The sequence below is a fragment of the Momordica charantia genome, assembly GCF_013281855.1.
Source record: "Momordica charantia cultivar OHB3-1 chromosome 10 unlocalized genomic scaffold, Mcharantia_2.0 BLBB01000010.1, whole genome shotgun sequence".
In the NCBI taxonomy this organism is placed as follows: Eukaryota; Viridiplantae; Streptophyta; class Magnoliopsida; order Cucurbitales; family Cucurbitaceae; genus Momordica; species Momordica charantia.
In genome coordinates this window covers 22084069-22111484 of record NW_028275158.1, presented here as the reverse complement: position 1 = coordinate 22111484, position 27416 = coordinate 22084069, and the positions used below count along the sequence as shown (strand labels likewise).

The following is a 27416-nucleotide window of genomic DNA, read 5'->3' as shown; positions in this document are numbered from 1 at the left end:
ATATTCTACATTCCCCTCAAACAAACATGATACTCATCTCATAAGAATCTAAGATTTACTACTTTTTTTATGTTCATTCCATACGAATCTAAGATTTCCTGATATTTTACATTTATTTTTTAGTACAACATGTGAAGATGGGAAATCGAACTCACAAACTCTTGGTTGGAATATATGTCAATTATTACTGAACTATGCTCGTTTTGATCCTAATATTCTACATTCCTGCCAAACAACCATGAATTTTGATACTCATCCTATAAGAATCTAAGATTCACTCCAAAAATAGAATATTCTACCTTCATGTTGACATGAATTTCTATACTTATCATATAAGAATCTAATATTTACTTCAAAACAGACAGGATGCCTATCCTATCAAACAAACGTAATAATTTTGATACTCAGCTCATAAAAATCTAATATTTGCTCCAAAACATATAGGATACGTAATATTTTACATTCCTATCAAACAAACATCGGTATCTCTTGATACTCATCCGATACAAATATAAGATTATTGCCGAACAAATAGGATGACTAGTATCCTATATTTCTGTCAAATAACATAAAGAATTCTAAGATGGGAATAGGAGATTATTGCAAAACAAACAACCTGAAAAGGATTAGAGTACATGTTAATGAAAAATGAGGGGAAACAGAAAAGAGAGAAAATACAATGACAATTGAATTGTTAGATGGGATCTACTAGAAGCTAAGAGATCAAAGTGTGAGTTCTCTAACAAGAGTAGAAATAGTGAAATACAATGAAAGTGAATTTTACACTTTCAGAGCAGCAAAACCTAAACAACAACAGAAGATTAAAATCAAAGGAAGCTGCTACTCACTAATGTATCATTATCAGGTGGATTTTGAAATTGAATGTAGTTAGAAAGAGAGAATTTTGGAGGAAGAACCATCAGTGGTTCATCACCTCCAATTCTTCTCACTGCCAATCCAAGGGAATATCCCAACGCCCGTGAAACCGATACAGCAACTGCATTCCCGACTTGACAGTATCTGCACCATTAGCGTTAACTTAAGCAATAAAATTTGTTACTTAATAATCTTAAGTAAATCTTTAAAAGTTTATATACTCATCTTTGTGTTTAAAAAAAGAAACACTTGGTTGCAAAGCACTCTTGATCCTTGTACTTTACTTAAAGTAACGATTTAATTCCTGAATTTTAATATGTAACAACTTAATCCTGCAGTTTAAAGATATTTTACGTACAAACTTTAAAAGTACTAAACTAAATCGTTCAAATTTTAAACCACTGTAACTAAATTGTAACCTACTCAAGTTTATGAACTAAATTATTACAAATTTAAAAAGTACAGCAACCAAATTATTACATACATATTAAAGTTTAGAGACGAAATCATTACTTCAATTAACGTACTGGGACCAAAATTATTTTCTGACCGATACTGACCTCTCTTTTACAGTCCCAGAGAATCGATAATAATCAGGAAATCCTTGCAATCTTGCATATTCTCTTATGGTCAGGACTCGATCTTGTTCTGGATGTAACGCTACCTATAAAATTAGCAAACATTTACAACAGATATATACCGCAAGATTTAAATAATACGGGAAAATTTAATAGTGTTTTTATTGTTCTTTTATTTTTCCCTTTTTTCAATATATGAATGCAGAATGTTTTAATAATAATCTATTATACTCCAAACCTTTTTTCTCTGTTATTTTAAGACAAGATATAAAAGAATGGAAAGATGAAACAAGCAGAGACTTTTCTTAAATAAGGAGAACCAAAACCACATCAACCACATTTTTGTTCACTTTCTTATAACTGGGAAAGAGGAAACAAGAAATAAGGTAAATTTTATCAAATGAAACTCTTAAAGAATATGGTAACATTAGGAGAAGATGAAACCTGGTTGTGACAACTTGGGAAAGTCACTACTGTGGCCACTGTTTCGTCCCACCACAACCTGCCAAATGGTCTGCACAACCAGAATATGAGAGGGAGAGAGAGAGAGAGAGAGAGAGAGAGATGATCCAAAGGAACTATGAGCAGCCACTTGAATGAAAGATAGCAAACCTTCTAGACTTTCCTTGTTCAAAAGTGAAAGCATAGTCTGGTACCTGAAAAAAAGTAAAAAGGCATTTGGAGTTGTTTGGAAGGACTGGTGTATTACCACTTCTAAACATGAAAGAGACAGTTCTTACATTCTATCTCAATCAATACAAAAATTCTGTATATTGTACCTGCCGGTTCGGGTCAGCCCATTCAAAATACAAAATTTAGGTTCTCTTTTGTAATTCAATTTTAACCTTAAATTTATAATTTCGTCATATTGAATCCTAAAATTGAATAAGTAGTGTAATTAATATTCCCATTAAGTTAAAAGTTTCCATTTTTTTTTGACAATTTGTGTCTAGCTATGAGCATTCTTGAAGCTAAAGAGACTAATTTTTGTAAGTATCAGTTCTTTTAATTGTGTTTGATGTTTTTTTACTGTAGGTCGAGCATTCTATTCTGAAGTTTGGGAGCTCTGTTATCTGCTTGGTTTTGTGGTAAATATAGATATTCTTATATAAGGCATTTTTCTGACTATATTTTGAGTTTTTATTGGTTAAATTTTGTATAATTTGCTGGTTGGTTCATAAACAATTTTTTAATTTAGTTTTGAGAATATAATAATTTCGGCAATTATTCATGTTAGAGCTCCAGTCAATGAAATTGAAATTTTGAGGTTCAAATCCCACTAATCTTATGCAATGTAAAACCCTATCCATGAGTATGATGATTATGACAAACACGAGTATCCAGAGCCTTCCGGACAAGTAAAAAAATTTGACATCTTATGAACAAAAATTCATTTCATGCATTCGGATTCTGCTGTTAGGAAAACCATTCGAGAACAAACTTTATTTTTCATTATAAAGGAGCCGTCAGCCGAGAAATGGGATTGAACCAAGAAAGAAGCTAGCTGAGAGATTTTGGCTTCTTAGATTCACATTAATTTCTTAATAGTTAATTGTATGCAAATAGTTCCTTTATTACATGCTTCTCAAATAATTTATTGCCCTGGCAATTTTTTAATAAAATTAAAATTAAATACTGAATTATATAATATTCATAAGAATCATAACCATCTCTTTTTTATTACAATAGAGCATCATTATCTGCATATTAAGTACCCGGTGGCTGGTAGTTATCTTAACACACAAGTAAGCGCCTCTAGATTCTAGAATCAAAACATGGACGACATAGACTCTAAAATGGCTTGCAGAATTTCATGAAGAAATTTAGAATACTAACCATTGATTTTCCGGACGGCAGTAATACTTCATTTCCTGCGTCTCGCCGAGCAACATTGTCACTCCCCACAACCACACCAGGGAGATCCCTGAAATTTGCCCCCTATATATAATCTTAATGTAAGAAGGAAGAAGAGCTAAGTGATAAGTTCAACTGCAGAAACTATATTCAACAACCTTTCTCTTTGGTATGTTACAAACTCGCAAATAGTCGTCTTCACTTAACAAGTGTGGCCGATGGTCATAAAGTGAATCTTTAGTGCTGTTTGTTTCACAGCCAGTCATCTCTGTGCACATAATTAAAAACAAAAGAAAGAAGGAAGAAAAGCAAAAGAGAATCAGTACTTGGTAATATCATATGTGGACTCATTATTTCTGCATGCATATATTTTCTTGTTTCTTCAATTAATCTAATTTTCTTATAGAAAAAACATACACAGGACCATTCATTTTCCAAGCAAGTTTCAAGGAGGATGGCTAATAAATAGATTATAGAAATTGAAAGGTTTGTTGTAGAAATATGATGATATTATCACCATATTCAGATGATCTTATATATCTTTGGAATTCTGTTTCAGGAGGCTTTTCATATGACATTTTTTCCCGAGACTCTGAATTCAACACCTGCAGAATTTAAAAAAAAAATGGAATATAAAAATGACCTTTTGGTTAGATGATAAAGGATAAGATTTCAAGTCCAAAACAGTGTAATTACTGCTGGGAGATCGGAGATTGCGTCTTGAAGAAGAAGAGCCTTTTCAAGTTCACGGGGTTGGTCTTCATCATAAGCAACAGTATTTCGCTGCAAATAGGCCACAAAATTAGTATAAATTTAAAATAAATGGGGAACCAAATGTTTACTTGATCCAACAAAGATTACCTCAAACTCCGGTGGTGGCCAATATCTAACAATTACTTCATGTGTCGGAAGTGGAAATTGAGGTAGTTTCTATATATTATAAAGGAAACTTGATGAAAAACAACGCGTAACAAATTGAACTTTGATAAATGAGAGGCTCTTAAAATCAAGTTCACCTCACTGGGATGAGCACCCCAAAGGAAGACACGCAACCGAAATTGGGGGAGACCATAACATCCAGCAGCTATCGTTCCAAGTCTTGCTTGGTAATTCATATGTACCAAACGACTCATTGCATATCTTCCCAGAGAAGCTTGATTGAATCTCAAAATGTCAGTCACATTTTCCATCAATACAAATTTAGGCCGTAAAAATTTCACAATATCCATGAACATAACTATCTGGCGATTTCGTTCATCATCCATAGGACAGTCGATGTTTCTAAAGCGATTATAGCCACTGATTCCTTGGCAAGGAGGACCACCACAAATAACATCGACATCTCCCTGACATAATTTACTCATTAGAGTCAATTGAAGAACGCAAATACAATAGTACTGTTGAAAATTATTTCAGTTTACACAGTTAATACAATAGGACTACTCACAGGGAGTGGCAAAATTTTCAGTCTCAAACCTCTGTTCACAAAATCCTTGATTGCTTCTTGGCAGTTACTGCAGAAGAAAAAAGATGAGAGGAAAAAAGGGAAAATTGTGGTAAACAAAAGGTAAAAATCAATAAAGTATAAGAGTGAGTATTAACCTTAAACCTTCGACTGGTTCCCATGTATCTTCACTTGGCCCATAGCCTTTCCAATGAACCTTATGCAATGCAGAGTAACGTTAAATTTGCTTCTCTTATGAATTAGTTTCTTATCCCTTAAAAACTGTACTTGTAAATTAAATAACAGTCAAACATCACTCTACCAATTAATTTAATTGAGAATTAAAAGCAATATATCAAGCAAAATCTTTTAAGTTATCAAAGAAGTATATGCAATTCATTTCAAGACCAAATTACTTAACCAAATGAGTGGAAAATTCAGGACAGAGTAAAGAATAAGAAAATCAAACAAATTCACCATCAGATTCCACTAGGTAGAGGTAAACTATTTACCATAAACTTCAGTCCACGCTTGCCTGATCTGGTTGGATCGCCATAACAAATGTCAACTACTCTCGAAACCTCAAACTCGCTAGTTGGAAGTTTATCATCAAGGGACTTCAATTTATCATCAGATAGTTTTGACCTTGATTCTCGGGTTCTTTCTGCGTCATTGGCCTTATAACGTCTACATAGTTTTTCCCATTCCTTCAGTAAGTCCAGAAAATCCTCGGCAGTTTCATTTCTGACCTATTAGAAAACCAAGTTTAATGTTAAATATCTCAGATAACTCGGGAAACAAGTTGCTGAATTGCAGTAAAAGATGACTTATCCTCACATGTGTTTCTGGATGATTCAGTTTGAAGCTCTCACATGCAGACTTACGACTATCAACTGCCCATCTCTAAGACAGGGATGAATATTAAAATTGAATGAAGTTGAAAGAGTTGAAGACAGGAAAAGTTTTATTTGCCCAGAATAGAAAGCTCAGCAGAATATAGGCTTACTGTAATGAGGCCAACAGAAGAATATTTTGCACCAAGGCATAGTCCGGTAGACATTCCCCCACATCCGGAGAACAGATCTAGCAATTCTAAGTCAGCCTTCTTGGGAATATTCTCCAAAGAGTTCTTAGAGGATGGTACATGAGAAGTTGCCGTGGTGGTGGTTGGCGTTGGATCAATGTTCTTATGGGATTCATCTAATGTAAAATAAGACATGCAGAATTTTCATGATCAGATAATAAATACTATTTAGCATAAAACAATATATCCTAAAAAAGATTTTATGAGAGAAGATAAGCGTCCATGAAGATTTTAAAATAGAACCAAAAAAGAAAGGAAAAGAAGGGCTTCACAGCAGTTATACAAGTAAGAAAGAACCATTGAAAACTTTCATACTTTTACCACCCTTGCGCTATAAAAACCAAGCCCAAACCCTTTGGTAATGTGATTTTAGGATAATATACAATATTTAGACTTGATAAAATTTATAATGTGATTCGCCACCAGATTTATAACTTCATTGGTAATGCAACCCTATTATAATTACCCATATGGCCATATTTGTAACAAAAGTAAGAAATTTGGTGAAAAAGGATTGAACTAAAATTTTTGGGGGAAAAAGACAGAATTTTAGAGACCAAAATGAAGCATACTAAAAGGAAAGTTTAAACTTCCCTAGAAGTATCCAACAATAGTTGGTCCGTGCCTTGAGGTGGGCGTGAGTGCCCCTAGTACAAGGGAACAAAGCTTTGACTCCCGGTTATTAAAAGAAAGTATTAATCAATAGTTAAGAATCAAGAAGCATCGCTAATTTCTACCATATAGTAGCCCGATAACAACTACACTCACCATCCTTCAAAGTGCGAAATGTCGAGTAGTCTACACAGTATTCCATATCATAATAAAAATCGAATGAAGATGCACAGTTCAATTTCTTGCCTACCTGCAACAAGTGCAAATTAGTTCTGAAGGGGATGAACGTGCCTACAACAAAGTTAAAAAATAGTGATTGCAACATCAAATAAAATCAAATTTGAAAGGCAGGGGTTGTGAAGCATGCATACCCTGGGTTTTATTCGAGTAATATTTACTTTTGAAACAATACAATCTAATGGGTTGTCATTCATAACCGTTGAATAAAATAAACGCCTCCTGTCATGAAAAGCACCCTCTTCCTGTATAACCTGAGAAATAAATTACTTTAAGGCACTCCAAGGAATAGTTGATTATTAGTCATTACCGGACAATGAACAAAAGTGACAGGAAATTTAACTCACCGTATCTTCCACTCTATAAAACCATTGTCCTCTGAAATAATTATCTCCATCTGTTGTTTTAAAAAATTCTATAATCCTCCCAACATGATCGTTTTCTCCTTCACCCTGTAGAAAATGCAATGGATATATATTATTGTATGAAATACAAGAAAATTGATTATTGAGAGAGAATCTAAAAGCTCTTTCATGAAACATTTATCATGTGATGCTCGACATGATTTAGCAATGAAAGAAAACAGTAAATTTAAACCAAGATAGAGATATTCTGTGTCTCCTCATGAAAATGAAATTTTCAAATTTATTTGGGGCAAGGCAATAGATCATCCAAGTAAACTATATTTCATGCCACATGCAATGCTCAACACGTATTAACAATGAAACAAATGGTAAGGAATGATGTTAAGATAACCTTTGTCCCCTCAAGAGTTTCAAATTTGTTTTGCGCAATACTAACATCCTTCATCTCCGCTTTCCTATCTCATGGTCACAATGGTACTATTTCCTTTTTGCTTAATTCTTTTTCAATAAAAATTAAGTTTCCAATATATGGTAAGACACGCATATTGAAAATTCTGAAACCAAAATTCACTGTCACCAAGTACGAATTCCACTCAATATCATGTTTATGTGTAATCAATTCTTTCTGATCTCCTATACCACCAGAGAGTTCAGATGGAGTGTGTTCCTTTTTATCCCCAATCCTTAACAATCTAATGATAACAGTATTAAAATATAGGCCATTTACCTTAATGTACACACAATCTCCCAGACTAAAAATGGTATTTGCAATACTAGCTTGAGTATAATGGCAATCCACATTAACCACGATCATATCTTCATCATCATCACTGTAAATAATGGCAATATGGAAATGATTGGCTGAAGCGAAACACAATTCTTAATTAAAAAATTGTTCAAAAATTACAAAACCAGTTAAATGATAAGCTTAAGAACTAATTATATCTCACCTTTCAGTCATTCTCTGCCCCTTAGAAATTTGACTCTGCATATTCCGAAACAATTATGATTTGAATGCAAATTTAACGTGTAGTGTATGCATAATGAATAAAGCTATATAAAGGAAGGTGCCAATTAAATAGATAAATTGGTGCAAGAATCAGATCAGGAATATAATAGAACTATCTTCTATTTGATAAAATAGAGGATTACAAGGGGCCAACGGAGGTTTTGAGAGCTCCCTACCTCTCCTCCCACACACTCCCATTGTCAGTACTAGCCAAAAGGATACTCCTTCCTCACTCAACATACCACTATATACACCCTATCATAATACCACAATAACTCAACCATAACTAACTTGAACTCTGCATAATCCCAAATAAAAACATTTTAACATTGTTTTTATAGAACAAATACCAAAAGACTCCACCATGTGTGGTCCTTAAAATTCTGATTCCAAAAATTGAAATCTCAGTTGTAGTGACAAACAAGAAGGGAACTGCAGACTGTATAACAATAGATAATTACCTTCATTTCATAGCGCCATTTCCATCTCTGCTGAGCCTCATCAGCAGGAACTGGATCTCCAACAAAGAAAATAGCCGTTTTGCTTTTCTTCTTTTCCTTTTTAACACAAGTAGCATTCCTAATTTTCCCTGGAGGATACTTTACACCTGACTCTAGAAATTCAGAGTAAGAACGTCTGATTTTACTATTTTCATCCCCACAAGCAAATATGGAAACTTGTGGAGAATGTCTCATTTTAGATGTTTGGTTATCTAGTGACTTGGATTGTTCATTTCCACAGGAAGATAATGACTGTCCTGGAGATCTACTTAATGGCTTGTCATTTTTCATATTGAATCCAGTACAATAATTTACATTGCAATTGAAACTATCTTTATAGTCTGAGAAAAGCCTTGGAGACCTTCTTAAAAGCCTCCCACCAATGAAATAAGAGTTGCCACAGAAGAGTTCAGGCTCTTCTTCATAATTTTTACTCAGAGAGACAGGTGATGGTTCAGCTTCCATCTTGTGAGATAATTCTACTCCGAAATTTGAAGTTTCTGACCTCGTAGAAACTGTTGCTTCATATATCTCTTCATGCTTTGAGCAAGATAATTGTTCTGCGTCTAGTTTTCTTGATGAATCCGTTTCAGCATTGTAGACTGTCAATGATAATGCATCAACGCTGTCTTTCTTAAGAGATGCAAGCTTCCTTGAGGAACTCTTCTTTGATGAAGATATATGACATCTAATTTCATTTTCTAGTTCATTAGATGAAAATCTTGGAGATCTCCTGATGGCCTTCTGTTCCATGCCCTCCAAATTTTTAACTACTTCATCTTTCTCCTCTCTTTCTCAACGAAGATGCAAAATTCAATTAGAAATGGAATTTAGATACAGCTGCATTGAACCAATACAAACGCCAAATAAAAGTTTGTAGATAATTACTCACTTATATGTCAAGCATTGGCTAGTAGCCTTTTCACCCTGTCAATTTCAGTTTTCCAATTCAAAAATAAAACATATCCGTCAATAAGCTCATCATCAAGAAACAAACGATAAAAGTGACTCGCAACTTGTAAACCATAGAGTAGCAGCATCAACAAAAAGTTCAGACTTCAAGAAATGCCGGAATACCTTTTAACTATAAATGAAAGAAATTGCTGGGAATATACAATTAAATAGGAGTTCCGACGTTGATATTTTATTCGTAACACTGGATTATTCTCATAGGCATCAAAAATATAATTTATTTAAAAAGAAAAATAATTCTTTCCTAGATTATCAAATAAATAGTAAAGTTTTAAATACTGAGAATAATTTACTAGACTAATTACTTCTAGATTTTAGTTTAACATAGGACGATGTAATAACTTATTGTAACTATTCAAAATTAACTTGACCCTTGAACTGTCTCTACTGGCTTTATAATTTCATAGGATATAAAATAAATATTTCACTAATATGACATAAAGATAATATTTTCATAAATTAACGATTGCATAAAACTTGTTTATTTTCATAAAAAAAAAAGCAACTCTATAAAATGCACACATATATATATAATTTTTTTAAAATGAATAAAATGCACATATTAAATTACTAGATTACAAAGGTAAAAGACCATTTCCTTAACATTAAAGTTTTTATTTCATTAAATCGTACTTGAACATAAATCAGTAAAGAAATCAATACAATTTTCAAAATGAAGCTAAAAGTTTGCCCAAAGATGTACTTATAAATCCCTTAGAATACAGTCAACAAAATGCTCAAAACGCAATTCAAGGCTTGCAAGTGGTATTGTTCATAATTTGGTTAACATAGTTTTAATTAAGTTTAGTTAGTAGGCTTGTATTTCACCGCAGGTTTATAGATTGATATACCATTGTAATTATTTCTAGAAGTCCCACTACTTGCTTGACAATTTCTCCGAAAAAAGAAACTGCCCTACAAATGTAAATGTTCGATAAGGAAGAATTTTGTCCACACCACTGACAGCATTAATTTTTAAGAAGTATTAGTTTTTTATATTTTACTCTCTTAGTTGTCAAACATTTAATGGTGGTAACAACAAAATTTCTCCTCATTGATAAGGAACCAAGTATTTTCCATTTAAAAAAAGAGAACAAAATCATATTTTCTAAAACTCGCCTGCACTGTACAAGATATAGTATTCAAGTAATTCCATGCCTAATGTAATATTCTCCGAAAGAAAAGGTAAAATAATTAAAAAAGTACGCCTTTTTTTTTTTTGAACAAACGCATATTTTTAAAAGGTTTGTGTTCACCTATTTATAGAATGATTTCCGTTAAATAATTAAAAAAAATAAATCATTTGATCGACCCACATCATTAGTACGAAATCTTCGCACAAAATTTTGTGAAACCAAATGTAGTTCAACAGGTAAGATACTTTGTTTCAAAAAAAAAAAAAAAGGGTAAGATATTATTAGTTAGGTTTCCCACACATTTTGAATTCAAAAAATTAAAAATTAAAATTAAAATCCTCTGAACAATTAAATAGCAAAATACTCCTTTAAAAAAAATTGCAAAATGCTAATTGTCATACTGTAACTAAAATTTTAAAAAGAAAGAAAAATCAATTTTTTCAAAACTTTTACAAACTGCTACCAAAAGAACCGAAAACCTACGGAAATCTAATATAATTCGAAATAACTCATCCTCCAGCCGGGAATGTCCTGTCTTCGACTAATGATTGGACAGCTATTAACAGGATAATCTCTCCTAAGAAAACAAAACAAAAAGGGGGAAAAAATCTCAAGTTATCAACAGGAAATTTTTCAAAATTAGTTTCGGTTTTCGCGGTGAGTACCGATACAAAATTGCTATCCGTACTCGAAATGAATAAATCCTTTCGAAACCGTTAAATTCGTCGGAATAAAGCAATTTGTGTTATGAAGCATGAAATCATTAGTTCTTTTTTTTCTTCTTCCTTTTTTTTTTTTGGAAAAATTGCAAGGGTAATTTCTAAATTTTGAATCCTCTAAACTCGCGCTGTTAATGAATTGGAACAGTTCTTGACGAGAAAGCTTCCCAATTTAAAGATCAAAATCCAAAATAAATAATTCCGAAGCCAGCTAAAACCCTAAGCATGATTTGTATATAGCAAGGTTTCATTTTATATAATTGTTGTCAAAATCAGAACGAAAAACGCAATAATAATGGAAGAAAAATAGTACTTGGAACCTGATTCAGGCCGCATTCCCGTTCGTCGCTTTTAACCGAGTCGAATCGAGGAGAACGTCTCAAGAACTTCGCGTCCGCTGATTCCGAAATGCTGCTCTTTCTCTTCTTCGACGCCGTCTTTGTGGACAGCTCCGGCTCTCCTTTACTACTTCCAGTCCCGGACCCATTAAATCGCGGCGACCTTCTCAAGTCATTAGCATCCATCAACAACAACATTCTGCATTTCTTAATTAGGGGTAAATTACCAGTTTCATCCACACTTCCAGTAGCTAGGGCGGGATGTAGTCTCGGCGACCTCCTCATGAGCGTCTCGTTCACTAACAATCCAAGACGCAAACCCGGAGGAGCAGAAGCAGATTCAGAACGAGTTCTTGTAACGCGATTCCTACCCACATTCTGCAGACGAACATGCACGGGACTTGGACAGAGCCTCGGCGACCTCCTCAAACAAGTCTCTCTTGACATTTTAGGGTCAAAAACAGCCAGAGGAACCGGAGTGTGATCGGCGGTGACATTTCCGTGTGAAACGATCGGCAGCGATCTGAACTTGGAAGTGGATTTGGATTTCGAAATAGAATCGGATTTGGATCTGGATTTGAGTGGCGAGCGCATTGTAGTGTTACAATGCAGAATCAGAGGAGGCTACGGCGAGAAATTCATGGAAACGAGAGAAGGAAGCGGCCGGCGGCGGGAGCAGGAGGACGATGGGACTGAGCCGCGAGTGTGCTTTTTACTGAATTCTGAAAAGTAGACCTCACGGTCTTCCACGAGAACTAGTTGTGAATTTGAAATGAAATATATGATTCGCTGCGGCCATGTTCATTTTACACCAACTAAAACACACCGATTTTTTTTTTTTTTTTTTGAAAAGATTCGGTTCTTGTACTTTAAAAAAGGTTTGTCACGTACTTTCAACTTTATCTTCATTTTAGTCTTATAGAAAATAATAATAATAATAAATAAGTTCTTTTTAGTTGATATCTATTTTAATCCCTTTATGTTCTTTTATCTTATTTATCCATATTACAATTTTAGCAGATTCTCCTCCCACTAAAATTTTTTAATTTTAGCTTTAGATTTGTATAAAAAAAAGTTTCACTAAAATTTGTATTAAAATTTTGCAAATAGAGATCAAATAGGTCATTTTGGAACTCGATGACTAAAATGAACAAAATTTGGAAACACATATACCAGAATCAACCAAGTATACGAACAAAAATAAATCAAAGTCAAAATTATATAGACCAAAATCATATTTAAGTTCATTTTTCCTTTGAATTCAATAATCATAGGATGTCGAATCTAGCTTTTGAGACGGTAGTAACGATAATAAGTATTTCATTATATTAAGGTCTCGTTTACGAAAATGAAAATCAAGAGAAACAAGAATGTCATTCTTTTGATCGATTATTCTAAATTTTATGGAATCAAAATAAAAAATCATTTAATGCTGTTTACTAAAACTAATGATATATTACCATTATTATTATACACATTTCGTATTTATAGCTAATTACAAATACATTATTAGGTTGATATAGGTGAATAGGGTTTAATGAAACTTTTTAAACTTTTTAAAACAGTGGGTCCAAATTAAACAATTATGTAAACTTTTTAGAAACAATTAATTTTAACACAAATTAGACAACAAATTAGAAATACAAACATCCTAGTTAATTTCACCACCCAAATAATTCAAATATAAGTATTGACCATTAAATATGATTAACAATTTCGAACAATTAATTTCATGTAATTTGTAATAAAGAAAATTAATTGCAAAAATTAAATAGGATAAGGTTAGAGAAAATGACACCGGAAATTTTAGAGTGGTTCGGCAACAACCGGCATACTCCACTCCCCAAGCAGCTCTTGGCTATTCGATTAAGAAACTTTGACTATTTCCACGAAAGGAATCAAACTCGGTATAAAGCCTTCTTTTTTCGGGAGCAAGAAGACACTCAATTCTTTCCATGGTTTAGGATTAAACCGTTACAAAGCTCTTTTTCGGGCTCAAGAGCAACCCTTACAAAGGATATGGAAATCTAAGAACAATCTCACAAACTCTCTAAAAATAGTTGATACACAAATTTTCGCTCACAATTTGTAAGAAAATTTGTACAAAATAAAGCCCACAAATAGCTTAGAGAAAATAAAATTAGAATCACAAATATCTCTAAAATAAAATCTCTTTTAATAATATAGAACAAAAATTTAAGCTTTGGAAGGAGATTAACGAAGAATAAATTAGAGAGAAAATTTGGAGAGAGAGAAAGTTGTTCAAAAATTGAGAGAAAGAATCGTTTAAATAGGAGGAAAAAGTTGATAAGAAATTTGAAATCCAAATTAAATTTGGACAATTAGATTCGAAATGATTAGAGATGACAGGTAGATTTAATATATTAATAATAATAATAAATTTATATATATCTCACAAGCTCATTTCTTTCCTTTCTTTCCCTTTTTCTTAAACAGTTTGATTTGATTTCTTTTTTTTTAATATATATATGTATGTATATATGTATGTATATATTATTTTTACATGATGCCTCCAACGGTAACATTTGTTTGTTTGATTGTTTTTCTCATTTCTTCTATTTTTTCTGTTTCTTTTCATTTCTTTTAAGTAAATACATCTCACGTGTCGCTATTTTATTGGTCCGCTTGGTTAATTTAGCCATCACGTCATCATCTCGAAAATTTATCATTTCAACCTCATTTGACTTTAACTTATCAGTTTGAGCTCTGATTTGTTTCGAACTCTATGCTGCAGACACTTCAAAATACTAAAATTGTCAAATAACAAACTATTAAAATAAATTACATCAACTAAAATAATACTTTTATTAAAACAATTATCATTTAATATAAAATTTTATTTGTTCTAATAATAACGAATTCTATTTTTTAAACTATTAATATTAATTAATAATTACAAAGTAAAATTAAAAAATTAAATAGAAATTTATGGTATTTTATAATAAAACCATGTTAACTAATAAAAGTTTTTTATTGAAAGAAAAATTATTAGTATTATAAATAAATAATAAAAGTGTAAAACAATTAATATTATGTATCCCATTAATAAACCAGAGACATAAAGGTAAAGTATTAATGTAATTACTGTAAAGATGTAGAACCCAAAATTAATAAAAGAGTGAGATAAAGGTAAAGTTGTAATGTAATTATTATAAAGATGTGGAACCAAAAAAAAGATGTAAATGAGATTGATAAAGATTTTACAAAAGTAATATGATTACCTTTTAGGAGGTACTCATCAATTAATTTAATTCCCTTTAAAAGATAAAAAATAATAATAATAATTTCATTCCTATAATTTAGTAAATATTGAAAAAAAAAAATCATTCCTTAATTATCTCTTTCATCGAATGGGCCTTGGCACATTAAAAAGGAAGAGGTCAAAATGTGTCAAATTCATTTCCTATTGTGTTTATGTTTTGTATTTGGTAAACTACAAATTTAGTAATTATAAATTTTCAAAATTTCAATATTATACCTAATGTTTAACTTATTTATTGTGTCTAACTTTTAAATTCACAACCTAACATTTCAATTTTTTTTCTAAAAGATCTTTGAACTTTAAAAAAAAAAACTACAATTTAATTAGATTATTAAGACATTTACATAAATACCACAAATAAATATATGTTCTCAATTTTAGCAGAAAGAAAATTCTACAAAATAACCCAATCACTATCAAATTCAAATTTAAATTTAGAGGTAATATAAAACTTATCAAGAAATATCATATCTGAAAATAAAACTAAAAATTTTTATGTTACTTTTTAAAATACATATATTTACAATAGTATATGTATATAAAATAAGAGTTAAAAAACACTTTTTGTTTATGCATGTTCTATTACTAAGGGTTATCAACGGAAATTGCAATAGGTAGTAAATATCTTTTATGTATTTCAAAATATGTTATCTATTTTTCAAATGTAACAAAAATTTTCATTTATATCAGTATATTAGATACTCATATTAATAGTATATCAGACACTTATATCAGAGTATATTAGATGTATATCACATGCATATTGTATAGACACTCACATCAATAATATATCAGACGTATATCACATACATACATATATTAGTAATCATATATATTATAGATATATTACAGATGTATATCATTTAGATAAATTGTCATTAGTGTTATATTTGAAAAAACTAAATGTGGTTCTTATTTTACTCATTTTACTAAATATTTTTGTCATATTTGCAACGGCTATTATTATTAAAATAATTAAATTTTATTTATAACAATTTAGTTATTTTATTTTTAAATTGGTAATAATTTAATTCATAAACTTTAATATAAAGTTTTTGATACATGTTAGATAAATCGAAGAAAACAAGTGTACATAGATTACAAAGACCAATCGCTGTATAGTAAAAATGGACTGATGAAACTTTTCACTGCATTAATTAAATTATTACCAATTTTAAACGGTAGGTACTAATTGTTATTTGTTACCAATACGGAGAAGTAGTGAAATTTATTTTCATCAAAAGTAATTACTTTCAACATAAAGAAAGGAGGATTAGATATAAAATTCAAAACAAAAAACAAAACAAGAAGAAGAATATGAAGAAAGATGCCATTATACATACCAAGGCCGCTTCTGAACTTATCGAAACTCCATTTTCAACCTTCTTTGAATCTCTCGCTCTACCAGCTGTGCCTCACCAAACTCCATCCAATCCGCCATTTTTATAATCTCCCTCGACCTCCACCATCCTCTTGCCCTCACAATCCCGAGTTTTCTCCTAATTTTTCACTTCGGCATTTTCTCAAACACCTTGCAGGCGTCGCGCCATGGCCGAGCAGGAGATCCAAAACCTACCGACGCCGAGGACCGCGAGCGGGGGCGGCCGGAGCGAGAGGAGCACATCGACACCGAGGTCGGCGAGCGGCGGAGGAGGGCGGAGGGAGACGCCGGATGTTCAGAGCACGGCGGCGAAGCTGGAGAGGGCGAAGGAGGTATACAGGGCGTACGAAGGGCACGGAGAGAGGCCATCGGTTGTGGAGATTGTGGGATGGAGCTTCTACGAGCTGTGTTCTTCGTTTGTTGTGACGGTTCTGATTCCGATTGTGTTTCCGCTCATTATCAGCCAGATCGGCGGCGCTCCGCCGGAGCCGCCGCAGGGCTGGTCCAAGAGTTTCATGGGCTTCGATTGCCCTCCTAAAGAAATGAAACTGTAAGCAATTTATATAGTCATTTTAATTTTTTTAATTTGGACGAACAAATGAGGAAGAAATTTTTAAAATCTCTCACTTTTTTGTGCTTACAAATTTTATACTAAACTTCCCTATTACAATTCCTTATCCTGGGTTGAATTTTTGTTGACTCACTCGTTAATTTCAATTAAAAAAAATATGATTAACATGTTCAACTACTTAGGTACTTATCTGGTAGATTGTGAGTTTAAATTCTAATTAATATTCTTCACAAAATTAAGTTGTAGTTTCGCACAAAAGTAAAATTTCAAACTAGAGTTGAATTAAATTTGTTTTCTATTTTTAATTTGATCGCCATTTTAATTTTAATTTGGTATGTGTAGTTTGAAATTTGGTTTCAATTGGATCATATGAATTAAACTTTCATTTGATTCAACTTCCCAGATTATTTTATAAATTGCTTTCTACCCACTAAAGGAATCACCTATTTTTTTTCTTGTTATTTATTCAACCTTAAACTCGAATACATTATGCAGCAATTATCATCCATTATTGTCACGTCAACTATAAATAAAAAAACACATATTTAATATGATAACAATATGTAGGATTTTACCAAGTCACAATGACTAATTTTGAACTTTTAAACTAAATAAAATTGTAACTAAGTCCAAGTTATAAATATTAAATTTAGACTTTTCAAACTATACAATTAAATCAAAATTAAGCTCAAACCACAATGATTATGATTATCCGTCAATGTTTTAACCAAGCTAAATTTTAGAAACCAAAGCATCTATTTGAAAATAACTTCTAAAAAAATAAAAATTAACCTAGATTTTAAAAATATGTATTAAACTATTACCTATATAATGAAAATAAATGGACAAGTAATATACAGTAGGGTGGGGATCAAATCAAACTCAATCTACCATGGCTTTGCATTTTTAAACTTATTTTAAAATATAGAAATTAAAAAAGTTATAAAATAGTTAGTCCAGGTAACTTGATTTATTTTCAGCAAAATAATCGTAAAAAATTAACAATGTACACGTGGATGTCTTTGATTGGCTGCAAGCAGGTACCAGAAGCTGACGGAGCATACGATAAAGATCGGCAGCTCCGAATTTTCGCCATTAATTTGGACATCAATTTCATGGGCTTTGGGCCTTCTTGTGGCCGCCCCTGTCCTTGTCTTCGCCTCCTTCCATCTCGATTACGGCTTCAATCAACAGATCATCGCTCTCGCCGCCGTCGCCGCCGGCGCCGTCTCCTGTCTTCCGATCGGCGTCTTCAGAACCGTCAAGATTTTCCCTCTCTACATCGTCCTCATCGTCGTCGCTCACTCCGTCGCCTTCACCTCCCACACGCGCCACCTCGGCCTCATGCTCCGCGGCCTCGCCAAGGCCAAATTCTCCGACAGAAGAATTGGCGCCGGCCTGATCTCGTCGTACTCCGTCGCCGTAGGTGGCTTGGGCTCCGCCGCCATCTCCGCCTTCACCTACCACATGCTTCGACGGTTGGTATCCAAATTAGTACTCTGCTGTTTTCTGATTTGAGTTTTAGTAACCATGGATGCTCTGTCTCGGTCTTCAGTGACAGGCAGGTGAAAGAGGAAGACGACGACCACTTTCTTAGCCTGTGGATCGTGTCGATCTTCGGTGGCCTGAAATGGCTTCTCGGAATTGTTCACGTTTTCGTTACGAATCGATCGCTCTCCATCAGCATCCCTAGCGATTCAGAACTCCATTGTATTTCGATTTTCAAGTATCCTCACGCAATCGGAAGCGTAATCTCCGGCGGAATTCTTTCTTCTTTCACTACTATGTGCATCTTCACCGGAGCTTTGCTGTATCTAATCGGCCAACTCTGCTTCAAACCAGTGTTCGTTCTCTATCTCTGGCTAATCTACTTCCTCGTCCCTCTGATTTCACTGCCATTACTGCAACAATTGCAGAATCGCATCAAAGTCGACGCCTCCAAAATGCAACTCCTAGGTTTCATCCTCTCCGCCGCCACTTCCGGCACTTGCTTCTACTTCCACGACGGCGCGTGGCGGAAACGCGCCGTGTTCCTCTTCGCCGCGCTCCAAGGAACATCGGCCGCTCTTCTGCACGCTTTCGGAAGAGTTCTGGTGCTCGATTGCTCGCCTGCGGGGAAAGAAGGTGCCATTTCGATGTGGTTTTCGTGGAAGAAAGCAATCGGCGCTTGCATTGGTTTCACGATCGCAGCCCTAGTTCCAGCGAAGGTGCAGGTTTCTTCCGGCGTGGCGTTCTGCAGCGCCGTCGTCGGAGGAGTGCTGTTGATCTTCGGGAACATCACCGATTACGGCGGCGCTGTGGCGGCGGGGCATGTCAGAGAGGATAGCGAAAAAGGCTCGCCGGTGATCGGATTGGAGTCTCGGAGTGTGAGTAAGGACCTTGGATCGCCGTGAGAATTGAGAGTGGACGTGGAGGAAATTGGTGATGTTTTCAATTAATTTGTTACGATTTTAATTATTCTTTGCTCATAATAAAAGGGCGTTATCAATTATCAAGTCTTTTTTTTTTTTTTTTTTCAATTTGTTTTGGAAACAATCTGAATCAATTATCAAGTTTTATTGTTCAAGTAAAACTTTTTTTTAATACTGGTTGATCCAGGTTTAGGATTATGGTGAAATTTTCATTTTTTTCCACGAGAATTAACACTTTAGTCTAAATTTAATATGTATTTAAAAAACGATCACAACTTCATCAATGCATATATTTAACATTGTTTGAAGTAATTTATTGTGTACTTTAAAAATATTTGTAAAACATAGCTTAAAATATTATTTCGGTCTCTATACTTTGAGTTTGGTTTATTTTAGTCCCAATATTTTAAAAATATTCATTTTGATCTATTTTCAACTTGATTCATTTTAGTCTCCGTACTCTTAAATTATTCGATTTGGTCCATATACTTTAAAAAATGGGTCATTTTGGTTCCCAGTTGCAAAGTTTTAAAACAAATTCTACATATTACAAAAAAAAATTAACATAAAATTATGATGAGATTTCAATGAATATTTTGTTAGAAAAAACCAGATTAAAAATAAAATTAATAGATGAAAATTGAAAATACAGAGACTAAAATAAATCAAAGTTGAAAATACAATGACTAAAATAAATATTTTGAGGGTAAGGAACCAAATTCCAAAACATCTGAGGCAAAAATAGTATTTTGACCTAAGATCTAATTATCTACTCCATGCATTACAAATAAATCACTTAATATTACCTTCTACCTGTGAATAAGAACAATACTACAATACTTTTTATATTAGTTTTTTTTTAAATTAAAAATATTGTTGAAATCACGAGGTTCTACTCACTATTATGTAAACCAAGTTTATTTATTTATTTCAAATAATACTTACGCACCAAAGTCAATGCGGCTGACTACCAATATTCAAATTTATCTAACCAGCTTTTTCAAACGACAATAAATAATAATGTATTATAAAAAAAAAGAGAAATAAAGAATAAAGAAACTAACTAAACTAACTCAACAGCTTACTTTCAAGTTTCAACAATTTTCAATCATTTCAATATCAATTCCAGGAAAAGAAAAATGCCATTTTAATATTCTAACTAAGCTTCCTCTCAAATTCCCTCCATCAAAACCGCCAAATTCAAGAATGAAACCGCCGCATTCTGCCGAATAACCGGAAATTCATGCGCCCGCCGGCGAATCTCCTACCAATTTCAGAATTTACAATCCCTCTGCCAGCCATTTCAATTTCTCTCCATGAGAGACCTCAAAGAAGAAGCACCAAAATCCAGGGGAGGATAGAGGAGGAAGAAGAAGAAGAAGAAGAGCTACGGTTCATCTTCAGCCATGTCGATTTCAATCCTCGAATCCTGCAAGAAGAGAAAGCGAAGGCCTAAACTTTTTGGATTCCAAACCTTCGGCGACCCCGGATCTCCGATCACTCCCACCGGTCCATTTCGTGACAATATCAGAATCTTTCTTCAACAGTGTGCGGAGATTGAAGAGTACAGAGTTCAAGAAATGCCCATCTGGTGCACTCTCCTCGTTCATGAAAATCGAAGCTTTGTTGTCCCACTTTACACCATTGAAGAGGACGTGAAGCTTTCCCCAAAGCCCTACTGCGATCACTGCCGATGCTCTGGTTCGTCTCCTCTTTTCGCCATGAATTTCTGTTTCCATAGGGTTTTTTTTTTTTCCCTTCTGATTCATGCTTGTTTTCTTTCATGGCTCCTAATTTTTTATTGAGTTCTATTGCTCTGGGGTTCAGGGTTCGCTTGGGGAAAACTTCACGTCCTCTTCAATGGTGTAAAACAGAGTTCCTGTTTCCATGGATTCTGTATTGAGTTCTATTAGATTGATCAGTTCTATTGTTTCAGGGTGGAGCAATCATTTTGTGTCGAAAAGAAAATATCATATCATAATACCTTTGGATGATCGGTGGAACAAACGTCTTGATGATGGCGTTTTCGATCTTGATGATCAGACTCATCTTCTCCATGGCTTGATTCACTGCAATGGCTTCGGGCATTTGCTATGCGTCAATGGCATCGAAGGAGGCTCCAAATTTCTCTGCGGCAGAGAAGTAATGGATCTTTGGGACAGAATCTGCACAAATCTTAGAACTAGGTGAAAAGAAAGAAAAAAAAGTACAAAAGCATTAGTGATTAACATTCTTCTTCAACTGTCAAAACGAATTTTCTCTGATCAGTCTCCTGTTTGCTTCCCAGGAAAATCACAGTTGAGGATTTGTCCAAGAAAAGGTCAATGGATCTTCGTCTGCTCCATGGGGTAGCATATGGCCATCCATGGTTTGGGAGATGGGGCTACAGATTTTGCCGAGGAAGCTTCGGCGTGAAAGAACACCATTACAACAGAGCTTTGGAAATCCTCAGTTCACTGGAACTCGATAAGATAATCCACGACGTTGATGACACAGACCGAGGAGCGGAGATGAAGCAAATCATTCGCCATTACAGAAATCTGAGCGAAACGCATTTGATCACATTGAAAGATCTGCTCAAGTTTATGCTGACAGTAAAATACGTTACTACGATTCAGAAGAAATCGATCCAACCAATCGCCAAATCTCCTCCTTCCAGACAATCTCTACAGCGAAACAAGCAGCAGCCTCTGGCGAAGGAGAAGCAAATGCGGTACAAAAAGTTCGCCACCGCAATTTCAAACATGGACAGCCGATGGCCGGCGAGACGCCTGGAATTCGCGGCGGAGGTGATCGTGAAGGCGCTGGAAGAGAAGAAAAGAGACAGATTCAGCCATGGCGGAAACGGAATGACTCGACAGGACGTGCGAGACGCGGCTCGCCTTCACATCGGCGACACCGGATTGCTTGATTATGTTCTAAAATCACTGAACAATGTGATTGTTGGGAACCAAATAGTCCGCCGCGCCGTAAACCCTAAGACGCGGATTTTGGAATACACGATTCACGAACTCAGAAATGGCGTTCAATTAACAGAAGATGAGGAACAAGAATCATCACCAACCTCAGAATCGAATCCAACTCCCGGCGACGATATCTACAGCGACGTGCAGTGTATTTACAGAAACATTTTTCTCGACTATCCAGAATCAGAAATGGTGGAACTAGCGACTCAGGGAGTCCTCGATAGCAAACATTTCGCCAAAGAATGGCCTCTCAGAGACGAAGAAGATCATCTATTGACGTTCATTTGCAGATTGACTCCGAGGCTGGCTTTTACACAGTCGGAATCGGAGTTGAAGAACGATTTGATGCCGACCGGCGAAGTGTTGGTTCTTCCATTACACGCCACCATCGGAGACGTGAAGGACAGCAGAAAAAGCCCTAAGAGACACATATTACGTCACGGAACAGTTCGTGGTTATGGAGATCGAGAATATGGAGAACTTCGAAGACCGTGAGGTGATTTTCGGAGCGGTAGAGTCGGGAATGGAGTTGTTTGTGAAAGGAATGGGGATGGATTTGGAGACGCCATTGAAGTACCAAGGAGGAGTCGATACCTGGAAAGTCCGGTGCGAGTGCGGCGCCGGAGACGACGACGGCGAGAGGATGGTGGCGTGCGACATCTGCGAGGTTTGGCAGCACACGCGCTGCTGCGGGATCGATGATTCCGATAACGTGCCGCCGTTGTTCGTCTGCGCCGCCTGCTGCGACTCGCTCGGGCCGCTGAGGATCTGAAAAAGGATGGAGCGCCGGTGATCGGCGCCGGAGTTTTGTTTCCGCCGTCGTGTTGTTGTAGTTGCAGAGAATTGAATAAATATGCAAATATCGTATAGTATCCAATTTTGGAAAATGGTTAAAGAAAATAACCCCTTTTTTCTTTTCCCTTGTGTAAGAAAATTAGAACTAACTCCCCCTCTCATCGTTTTGGGAATACTATTCAAACTTGTGATTGAGAAAATATGAACATGAACATTTTCTCATCAACAATTTTTCTTTTCCAATGTTGTCTATTTTGGTCCTCCTTTTTTTTTGGTGAGAAATTGTCTACTTTGGTCTAAAGCTACATCTTTTTTTTTCCTTTGTATCATTGATAATTTCCTCTTTAAATAAATGAGGATTGAATCTTATTTCTTTGTGTAAGAGGTATAATAACGCAATTATAATTTACAACGTGGAAGTAAAGTTTTCTTTTTAATTCTCTATTTTTATTATATAGGTCGAGATCAAAAATTCCATATCATAAACTTCGAATTATATAGAGGATAATCAAGTAGATCCCAACAATTTCAACGGAAGTTTCAACATACAAATTATACTATCTGGTGTACTCCAAATGAGGGGATTTTCAAGATTAACACAGATGCATCCTTTTCATATAGTGATCATTCAGCCGGATAGAGGTCATATTATGGGAGCGAAGACGAAGTACCTGGAGAATATGTTACGTTTGTGGATGAAGTTGAGGCGTTTGCTGTTTTGGGAGGGCATTTATTTGGCGATGGAGGCAGGGATCTGTCCAATTCAGCTCGAGACCGATTCAATGCGTGCCTTTAACCTTTTGATTCGAGAGGAGGAAGACCTATCGAGGACAGATTTGATTATTAATCTGGTGAAATCAAATTTCTCGGATATCTTGCATGCATCTTACATTTTCATCAAGAGGGACGAAAACGTAGTCGTGCACTTGCTAGCGCAAAGGGCTTTGCTTCGACAAGAATAAGTCGTCTCGATAGAGGAGTGGCCGGCAGAGAATTCAGGAACTTTAACGTCTGAATGTCTTAATGTAATTTGCTTTATTATTTCCTTTCAAAATAAAAGAAAAATTATATATATATATATATATATATATATATTATATAGGTCCAGCCTTCACCATTGACAATGCATTAATATTAATAAAATAAAGATCATTTGTTAATACCAACTTAAGTATGATTGAATTGGTTAAGAAACTTATTTCCCATTAAAAAAAATCATTCGCTCATAGTTGGTATCTTTTCATTGTTTTTTTTTATTTTTTCCGTATTTATTGTTTCTAAAATATCTACACAATTTTAGAAACGTTTCTAAAATAATAAATAAAAATATTATTAGTTACTAAACGCACGCTTATATATCTAAAATTTTGAAAACAAATGGGTATTAAGAACCGAAGTTTCCTTGGTTACTAAGAAAACAATTCCTTGGAAATTCTATAGTTGGGCCTTGGGCATGTGAGACACACGCTGAAGCCCAAGTAACATTTGGGCCCAGCCCTTTGTTAATTTTCCATTTTATTTCCATGCGATTTATATAATTAGGAAAAAGAAAAAAAAAAGAAAAAGAAAAATAACATAAAAATGGGCAGCGTGTGGGCCCCACTCGCCTGTTTTTGGGAATCTTTGGCGCAATCACGAGGCTTTGGACTTTAGCATGCATAGGTGGGGCCCACACAGTGCTGGAACGAACTCCTATTCTTTCTAGTCTTGCCTAATCAACTAAACGCTTCTCCTTTTTGTCATTTTCCATATTCGTTTAGAGAGAGGGAGAGATTTAAGGATTTTTATTTAAAAAAGAAAAAAAGCTTTCATCTTACGTTTAATTATTAAATACATTTTGTTAAAAAAAAATTCTTATTCCATTCCAAAAATATTATTAATTCTATGGCCGTGTTTATATTATATAATTTGAGATTTATAAGATATTATATATTGAGAGGAGTTTTTTTTCATAGTACAATATGGGGTTCAAACTCATGATCTTTTAGTCAGTAACCACTCGAGTCATGCTCGATTTGGTATATTGGGAGTAGCTGAATTCTAAAAAATATATATATTTATTGAGAAGAGTTAAAAGCCAAAAGTGGGGAGGGGTTATGTGCCCAGCAGCTTGCTCCTCTCCTCTCTTTCTTCTATTTGTGGAGAGAGTGTGTTTTCGTGATTTTTTTCAAGAACTAAGTAGCATGGATTAGAATTTAATAAGGAATTCTCATGCTATTGTGGAGACAATTTTCGGGGAGGATCCTTCTTCCTTACTGATTTATGTGATGGCGGATGGTGGCCGGGTGTTGGGGATGTACCCCTTGGATGTTGATAGTGTCGTTGCGCTTAACAAAATCAAAGGCAATATTGTTATGTATGATTTGCGATTTTGTCATTGTTTTGAAGAGTTATTAAACATAGAATTTGAGAGGGCATCCGCCTGCGATCTCTTAGGATGACTTTTCATTTTCGTTACATCTTGGTTCAAATAACTTCGATGGTCCAGGGGCAAGGAAGACCGAGCAAAAGGTGGGCGACGACGATAATCGGCTCAAACACCATTTGGAATATGGGGATGCGATTAGTCTTAATTATATTAAAATTCGTGACCAGTGTGATTTGGAGAATTTGTCTAATCCTTCCTTACATGTCATGACGAAGAATAAGGCAACCTTGGAGGCGATTTGAGAATTTGTCTAATCATTCCTTACCTATCATGGTGGAGAATAAGGCATGAGAGATAAAGATTATATTTACCAAAATCAAATGAATTTTCACAAGGTTTCAAAGATTAAAATAAGGTATTTAAAATTAAAAAAAAATCAAATGTGAAAGCTTAATTTAAATTTTAGTTGCTGAACAACCCTCGTTACTTGGATAATTTAATTTGTGCCCTTCAAATGGCAATGAAATTTAAAAAAAAAAAAAAAACCCTACTTATTTCTTATGACTATGGTTTTGAGAGGGGATAAAATCAAATTAAAGTATAAAATTTAAAAAGGCATGATTTGCCCACTTTAATTAATGATGGATTTGAATGATGATCCCACATTACCACCACTTAGCAAACCACACTTTCCTTTTAATTAAAAGTCACTTTCTTTTTTCTTTTTTTATTTTATTTTATTGTATTTTGGGTTCAAAGCAATCACATGACACCAACAACTCCATGCTAAATAGTAGTTATTTTGAAAATAACAAACAAATATTAATCTAACACCGGCCCACTTAAATATATACCTAACTTGATAAAATCCGAATTCCTAATTTTGGTCATGTCATGCAATTTAGAAAAATTTTGGTCATTTTGCTTAACGATAATTGTAGTCATTCCTAAGGATTTCCCTAAAATTTAATGCTTCCTTTGACATATGGAATTGCTATAAAATGATTTCAAATTCCAGGATTTTAAAGGACGGAAATGATTTCGAATTCTTAATTGCATTTGGAACAAAAATGATTCTAAATCATTAAAATTAAAATTCTTTGTTTAGATGTTCACAAAAATGAAAATAAAGTATAATATTTTACTATTATGCCCTTAATATTTTGCAGAATATTATATTATTAATAATATAATATTTTAATATAAACTGAAACATAAATAATTTAATCAAATTAACTGAACAATAGTTAAAACTTATCAATGTCACATTTATTTTAAAACCTAAATTGAAAAAAAAAACTTTCAAATCTCTTGATTCGATGCTTTTTTTTTCAACTTCGGATTCAAATATTAAAAAGAAGAAAAAAACATACAAACTAAAACATAAACATAAAGATCTAAATAAAAAAAACATAATATAAAGATCTAATAAATATTGAAATATGAGGAAAATTAAATACACCAAAAACAAAATAGAAAATTAACCTTAGTTTGTTTGAATGGTGATGAAAAAAGAAATGTAAGAGAGAGTCAGTTTATGGTTATTAGCATTAAAAAAAAAGTAGACAAATCCAAATTTGAAATTAATTTGGTTGACGATGATCTGCAAATGAGGTTGAAGTGATATGTATTCTTTTTCCACTAAAGTAGTGCAAAATCAAAATTTGTTAAGTTCAAACTTAAAATCCTCACAAATCCGACCTATTTGGAACGAAAAATGTTTGAACAAAAAATTGAATTTCAAATCATTTAGGATTTCAAATTCTTTTTTTTCTTTATATATCCAAACACGTGAAATGATTTCAAAATCCATTTAGATTTTGAAATCCCTCCAATCGTAGGTTCCAAACAGAGAGTAAAATATTAGAAGTTTGAATTTCTATTCTACATGTCGTTCAACTAAAAAAAATTATTTAA

General features: G+C 34.0%; 3 protein-coding genes and 1 long non-coding RNA gene across 8 annotated transcripts; 2 read left to right on the top strand and 2 right to left on the bottom strand.

Annotated features, from left to right (window-relative positions):
* Positions 1-409: 409 nt before the first annotated feature.
* Positions 410-12480, bottom strand: LOC111014807 (DNA (cytosine-5)-methyltransferase CMT2). Of its 5 annotated transcripts, none has more exons than XM_022289632.2 (24): positions 11707-12478; positions 9452-9486; positions 8521-9349; positions 8001-8035; positions 7778-7880; positions 7033-7137; positions 6820-6939; positions 6605-6698; positions 5759-5952; positions 5590-5655; positions 5265-5501; positions 4911-4969; positions 4756-4822; positions 4325-4654; positions 4170-4238; positions 4005-4091; positions 3826-3913; positions 3467-3576; positions 3291-3392; positions 2067-2110; positions 1899-1968; positions 1437-1540; positions 849-1020; positions 410-616 (listed from the first exon to the last, which is right to left on the bottom strand). In XM_022289632.2, the coding sequence occupies exons 1-24, from the start codon at positions 12316-12318 to the stop codon at positions 560-562; spliced, it is 3789 nt and encodes a 1262-aa protein (XP_022145324.1). In that variant the 5' UTR covers positions 12319-12478; the 3' UTR covers positions 410-559. The 5 variants fall into 5 exon arrangements, 4 of the variants coding, with proteins under 4 accessions (XP_022145324.1, XP_087974954.1, XP_087974955.1 ...); XM_088118828.1 differs by having other exon boundaries at positions 6820-6930; XM_088118829.1 differs by having other exon boundaries at positions 11700-11838.
* A 4075-nt stretch (positions 12481-16555) lies between these two features.
* LOC148208789 (uncharacterized) lies at positions 16556-19454 on the top strand. Its single transcript, XM_088119185.1, has 3 exons — positions 16556-16938; positions 18000-18437; positions 18515-19454. The coding sequence occupies exons 1-3, from the start codon at positions 16556-16558 to the stop codon at positions 19350-19352; spliced, it is 1659 nt and encodes a 552-aa protein (XP_087975311.1). The 3' UTR covers positions 19353-19454.
* Positions 19455-20414: 960 nt separating this feature from the next.
* LOC148208788 (uncharacterized) lies at positions 20415-21496 on the bottom strand. The gene is made up of 2 exons (XR_015788549.1): positions 21355-21496; positions 20415-21264 (listed from the first exon to the last, which is right to left on the bottom strand). It is a non-coding gene; the product is annotated as an uncharacterized LOC148208788 (long non-coding RNA).
* On the top strand, positions 20777-23108 carry LOC111014882 (PHD finger protein MALE MEIOCYTE DEATH 1). Its single transcript, XM_022289743.2, is given in 4 exon segments — positions 20777-21071; positions 21307-21556; positions 21658-22740; positions 22742-23108. Coding segments are annotated over 4 exon segments (1995 nt in total).
* The last annotated feature ends 4308 nt before the right edge of the window (positions 23109-27416 follow it).